This window comes from Musa acuminata, chromosome BXJ2-6 (assembly GCF_036884655.1).
Source record: "Musa acuminata AAA Group cultivar baxijiao chromosome BXJ2-6, Cavendish_Baxijiao_AAA, whole genome shotgun sequence".
NCBI lineage: Eukaryota > Viridiplantae > Streptophyta > Magnoliopsida > Zingiberales > Musaceae > Musa > Musa acuminata.
In genome coordinates, this window is record NC_088343.1 from 1,966,951 (window position 1) to 1,973,465 (window position 6,515).

At 46.1% G+C, this 6,515-nt stretch overlaps 1 protein-coding gene across 1 annotated transcript; it reads left to right on the plus strand.

Moving 5' to 3' along the window:
* Window positions 1–2,792: 2,792 nt before the first annotated feature.
* LOC135614202 (zinc finger protein WIP6-like) lies at window positions 2,793–3,953 on the plus strand. Its single transcript, XM_065111297.1, has 2 exons — window positions 2,793–3,268; window positions 3,354–3,953. The coding sequence occupies exons 1-2, from the start codon at window positions 2,819–2,821 to the stop codon at window positions 3,843–3,845; spliced, it is 942 nt and encodes a 313-aa protein (XP_064967369.1). The 5' UTR covers window positions 2,793–2,818; the 3' UTR covers window positions 3,846–3,953.
* Window positions 3,954–6,515: the final 2,562 nt, after the last annotated feature.

Sequence of the window (6,515 nt, forward strand, 5' to 3'; positions counted from 1 at the left end):
CGCGGCCCTCACCTCCGCGTGCACGAGCCCTTCCCTGTCGTGCGATGGCGCCTTCCCTTTGCATCTCCCTCGCGACGCCCACTATTGCCCCTTGTGTCGTTGCCGACAAAAAAAGGCAACCCGTACCTACGCCTCCGCCGCCCAATGAAGCAGAGGAAGGGAGGGGGGTGGCCTACGACAGGGCTGACGACAACCTCGAGAACGATCGACATAAGAAGTCGTCAGCTCACCTGGGCGAAGCAGGGATGGAGATCAATGGCGGCGAACCGCTTGAGGAGGCGTCGGCCCCGCCGTACGTCTCCCCCCTCCCTTCGTCTGCTTCGTGGGGCGGCGGAGACGCAGACATTGGGCTGCATTTCTGTAGGCGGTGGCACAAGGGGCAGCGGCGAGCGTCGCGAGAGAGTCGCAGTGGGATGGGATCATCGCATGACGGGGAATAGCTCGTCCATGCGGAGGTGAGCGGGGCGATGGGGAAGGGCGGACCTCGCGGCGACGAGGAAGGGAACGAAGGATCTTTTGAGGATTAGGGAAAATAGGGGCCTGCGTGAGAAAAAATCGAAAACAGAGGCGCTATATGGAAAAAAACGAAAATGATGGGCTTTGATTCCTCCACATTCAATTTTTAATATAATAGTAATGGACTCGATTACTAATATAATAGTGATTGAATCATTTTTTTTAATTTATTTAATCAAAAAATATATAAATAAAATATGTTAATTGTGCTGTCATTTGATATATTTCCATTATTATATTTCACAAATAAATAAGCAAGAAAAAAAGTTCATATTATGGCTTAAACTTTTAAATATAATGATATTGATTAAAAATTAAGATGAAATCATTGCTGAAATTTCTATGTTCCAATTTGTTGTGTTGAGTTAAACCATGTGTTATTTAAGATATAAATATTATATCTCGTATAAAGGCTTAAACTTTTAATGGAATGACATTGAGATAATATACCTTCCTTAAGACTTTTAATACGTATGACATTGATATAAGATTCCTCCACCAGAAGGCGGATATATGCTTAATGCCGTTCCGCTAAGCAGGAAAGCAACGTTCATCAGTATCTTAAGTGGCAAAGACCGAATGACTTCCTCCTTCGAAATGAACGAATCATATTCTTTGATACTCTCTCTTGATCTTTGCTCGATACTAAAGCAAGTACGACTTCCCCTTCTTTTATCTCATGTTGTTGGTCCTCTCACATTGGTGGAATGAAGAGGTCACGAGCTTATTCTGCAAGAGGATTGCTTAGCATATATGTAAGGTTCAAGATCTCACATCATCATATGAGCACCTTTATCCTTAAAACAGTGTCGAGAGAGATGTGGTAGTCCCGATGCAGCTGCTTTCTTTATTCCTCGACACGATTCAAGACGATAATGAACTGTAGAAAACCCAGTGTTGAGGCTGATGGTGCACAGATAGCGCAGCGTGCTTCGGTGATGGGAGATGCCACCAGTGGGAGAGGATGTGGAGCTGTTGGCCACTGTTTCATGGCATCTCAATCGTTGCATTCTCGATTTCGACGTCGGTGGCGGCGGTCCTCACTCGTCGCTGGTGCAGTGGCACCTGAAACATAGGTAGTTTTCTCTCCCCCTCTGGCCTTCGACCTGTTCTTGTCAGCCATTGCATCATCCCAAAGGATGCAGAAAGGAACGCATGTGAACAGTCAAGTATTATATTGTTAATATATTAATGTTTTTATTATCTTGTTTATAAAAGTAAAGTGCATTTCGATAATATTATATGTATTGTCATAGGAAGAATGGAGGAATCAGTGCTGAGTAGAGGAAGACCTTTAGAGGAACAAAAGAGAAGGAATTGTTATTGGGTGTAATCCACTTTTTGGTCCAGTAATGGGGCCCATGGAGATATGTAGTAGATATTATATAATTATTTGACATTAGTGTGTGGATTATTGACTCTATGGTATTTAGATATTGATCATGTGTCATTAAGGTGTTATTCTTATTTGATAGAGTTGATATTGTAATGTATTTTCAGTTTATTAATATTTTAATTATATATCCAATTCGACCTGAAATTAAAAGAAGACAATAAGTCAAGTTTGACATGAGAATTAATTGTATTAGATTTAGTACTTCAGCGTTAACCTGAAATCAGGCTCGAACCTTCTCGTTGCTTGCCACCTACTCCCACTCTACTCGTACTTGAATCGTTCATTTGTCTTGATCAATGATATGGAGTACCCATCACCCTCCACGTACACAGATTGTATTAAACTAGTACACCTTCCACTGCATGGGATGCTGCTGCTCGATTAAGCGCAGGCGCGTGCGTGCACACGAGAGAGAGAGCGAGACAACGAGTTAGAGTGAGTCGGCAATTAAACAACGAGCACATTCTAAGACGTACTCCGGTTTCCACCAGATGTTGGATTGGGCGTTTTGGTGGGTCCGTCATCTAACGGTTTTAGCATTCTGAAGGAGGTGGTAGAGAAGGAGTGTAGGCGAGGACGACTGTGTCAACAGAAGGAAACCGAGAAGGATGTGAGAGGAGAGGAGGAAGAAGTGGAGGAGAAGGCGCTCGGAAAGCACGCTGCCGATCCCTCGCGGACTCGGTGGTCGGTGCCAGAGCGTGCGTGTTAGGGAGTATGGTGTATGCTGCCGCTCCTCCGCACCTCGGCCGGCCCCTTGTCTCTTCGATGCTCATCCACTTGCACGTGCTCTGCCCTCACTGCCAATCACTCACTCTCTCCAACCCCACACCCATATAAACCCCCTACTCTCCTGTTGTTCTCTCCGACTCCCTCATCCTCCCTCCCTCTTCTCCGATCTAGACGGACATGTTCTCCAAAGGTGGCACCTCCTTGTCTTCCAAGACCAATGATGAGGAAGAAGACCGCTCCGTCTTGTTGCTCTCTCTTTGGCCGCCTGGATGCCAAGGCACCCCTTCCTCCTGCTCCTCACCAGCTTCTTCTTCCTGCTCCTCTTCTACTTCCACTTCCGTTGCTTCTAGTTGGTTACATACCAGCTTCAGACAGCAGCAGCAGCAGTACCTCTCCCAGTCTTCCAATCGGGGGGACGATGACTCGCCTGTGACGATCGCGCTGTCCATCGGCCCGCCCAATGCGAGTGCTAGTGCAAGCACAAGCGGCGTGGCCACCACCGCCGCTGGCTTCAACCCCGTTCCTCGTCAGTACTGGATCCCCTCTCCAGCTGAAATCCTCATCGGCACCACCCAGTTCTCATGCACCGTGTGCAACAAAACCTTCAACCGATACAACAACATGCAGGTCTATGAACGTCATGCACGCGTGTCTCTACAAGCCTTTAATATTGTTCCTGCGATCCTAACTCTGTGTGATAGTTTCGGAGCAGATGCACATGTGGGGGCACGGCTCGCAGTACCGGAGAGGATCGGAGTCGTTGCGTGGCGTCACGAGGCAAGTGCCGTCACCATCTCTGTTGAAGCTGCCGTGCTACTGCTGCGCCGAGGGGTGCAAGAACAACATCGGGCACCCCAGGTCACGGCCGCTCAAGGACTTCCGGACGCTGCAGACGCATTACAAGCGCAAGCACGGAGCAAGGCCCTACGCGTGCCGGAGGTGCGGCAAGGCATTTGCGGTGCGGGGCGACTGGCGCACCCACGAGAAAAACTGCGGGAAGCTGTGGTTCTGCATCTGCGGCTCCGACTTCAAGCACAAGCGATCTCTCAAGGACCACGTGAGGTCATTCGGCAGCGGCCATGCGCCTCACCTCGTGGAGACGATGAGCGTCGATGAAGAGGAGGAGGATGAGGTAGAAGAAGATGGCGAGGACGGTGATGAGGAGGGCAATGGAGACAGCGCTCATCGTAACAGACTTCATTAAGCTTATGATCCGAGAGAGAGGGAGGTAGATGATGCATGCTAAGGTACTTCAAATCGGAGGTTTCCATCAGTTTCTTTACTTCATTTTTCTTTAGGTTACTGTTGTCTACTGTCGTTGTGTCCCGTGCACGAGAGAGAGAGAGAGAGAGAGAGAATGGATCTATGTATCAGTATGTGTCTGTATCTACTGTCTTTCACTAAAGTCTTCCATGCCTAGTCAGTTTAATCTCAGTGCAGTTGCCAGCACGTACAGAAGACTTGAAGAACTGTAAATTAGATTCTCCCTCTTAACCATACTAAAGCTGGCACACCTTGCATGGCAGATCAGAGAAGGCAGGGACAGACGGTCAGTAAGAGAGAGAGAGAGAGAGAGAGAGAGATGGAAATGGGCAGTAGCGTCTTTTCATTTAGCCTCCACATATTAAGCAACTCTTCTGCTCATAAATGCGGTCATGACTGAGAAAGAGAGAGAAGGGTTCGTCTCTGTATTCATGCCTGTTATGTGCAGCCATTGAGTTATTAATATGTCAACACGTACGTTCCACTCCAGATCTCTCTCTCTCTCTCATTCACTTCGGTGGCCTTCTTTCTCTCTCGCGATGGCTCTTCCACGACCACTCCTGCTCGCGCAGACGACGCTTTGTGCAGAAGTGTCAGCACGGTACGTGGACTGCAGAGAGTGGCTGCTCCCATTATGTGTGCGCTCTAAGGATTGAGCCAACCCACTGTAGCTCCTTGCCTTTCTCAGCCAACAACAAACACAAGCTTCAGAGAAAGCGAGCAGTAACGCCTCGATGCCATTGCATGCCTGGTTGCATCAGCTTGCACGGAAAGAGAAACCCAGACTCCTACGTCCCTTGTTGCCATTCCATGCACCGAACTGATGCCAAGATGCATGTCGCTGCTAAACAGACGCCATGATCTTGCCGTGCATGTGCATGTTGCACCAATCATATGTATATATACACACACATATGATGTCTTTCTTTTTGTTGTGTAATGCCCCACAATTAAGAGGTAAAGGTAAATATTAATGGTTTAACACTTCGTTGTTCTTCCCATGATCATTATAGCTGGTTTCTTTTCATGTGTTTGACTAGTTTCTCGAGTTGAACCCAACAAAGTGTGACACTAATAGCAATCGGGAGGCTTCATCAAGAACATACGACATTGTTCTACGATAATGTTGCATATATAATGAGGCTTGCTTGGACTGGTGCTAAGCATAATTTGTCTTTATTTCCGATTATCCCTGTGTAGTAGTTTACGTTGACGTGATGGATATATGAGATGGAGTAGATTTATTGTGCTAATTTCTTTACATAAATCAAATTATTAATTCTATTTTTTAATGAATTTAGTTCTGATTTGAATCGAGTAATGCTCACAACTACATATTCTATTTTATTTTTTTTCCAATAGCTGTGTCATACTATTGCAATGTAGTTTAATGATGTTTTAATTCACATTTGGTTCATCAAATTTTAATGAAATGAAGTCACAAAGTGGTTTTATTTATGGATTTATCATCTTTTCCTAAAACAAAGTAATTAACAGCGAACTTTCTTCTGAAATCATTTCGTATCCGACCATGACATCACAATAATGCTTCTAATGTGTGCCATGAGAAACATAGAGTTAAATCAAAAATGAAAACCATGGATTCTTCTTGTCTTTATTTCGAATGATAACCACTAGTCAAAATCAATCATTAAAGCATCCTAAATCGATCGTTCGATTAAATTTGTTTTCTCTCGACTCCATGCCTCAGCACTCTATCCACAAGCAGACATTAACAATGGTGCTTACATTTAAACGACTGGTAGAACATCACGATGATCTAATGATCCAGGCGTTGAATCATCTTCAATCTTTAAACGCAGTAATCAATCTATTCTATCATATTCATAATGGATCATTCATTGCTTCAAAGTTGTCCAAATACAGATAACTTCAAACTACCAATGCTACGCGTGCCTATGGATTCCTACGGCTATTAGAGAGTAGCATCACAGTCCATCCGAGGTGAAAGAGAAGTGCATCAACTTGACCTAATTCACATTTCTCGCAATGCTTACATGATTACGTACACTATTTCTGAGTCAGCTGGGTGGAGAAACCGATGCAAAACCTCCACTCCGAGTTCGACGACAACCACATTTTGCTCGACCGAGAAGTCGTTCTCCGTCCATAAAGATCATATCGCCATCCTACTTTAACTGCGCAGGCATACGCATTCCCGATGATGCAGTGAACCAAGACAAACTTTTCAAGCGGCAAGTATAAATGTGTCTTTTGACCCACCTCCGAGTTTTGGCATGCACTGTAATCTTGCTTGCTTACGCTGCATGCATGTATATGTTCTGAGAACACTTCCTAAGCATTAGATCCCGGTGAAATCTACTACTGGTTTGGTGCTGATTAGTTTGGAGCTCTAAGGAGAAGGAGAAGGAAAGAGGTGAAGCAGCGGAAGAAGTTGCCGAGCAGCTCCTTCTTTTAGGTTTCCTTGAAACAGAGGAAGGGGTCGTCGCAGTCTGGGTGCACGGTAATTAGCGGGAATGATGGGTGTGGGTCCCGCGAACGTGGGTGGGGAGGCCCGCGGGAGGACCCGTCAACGTCGGGGAGGACGTGTCCCCCACGCGCGCGGGCCCCAAGGGAAGGGACAGAGGGG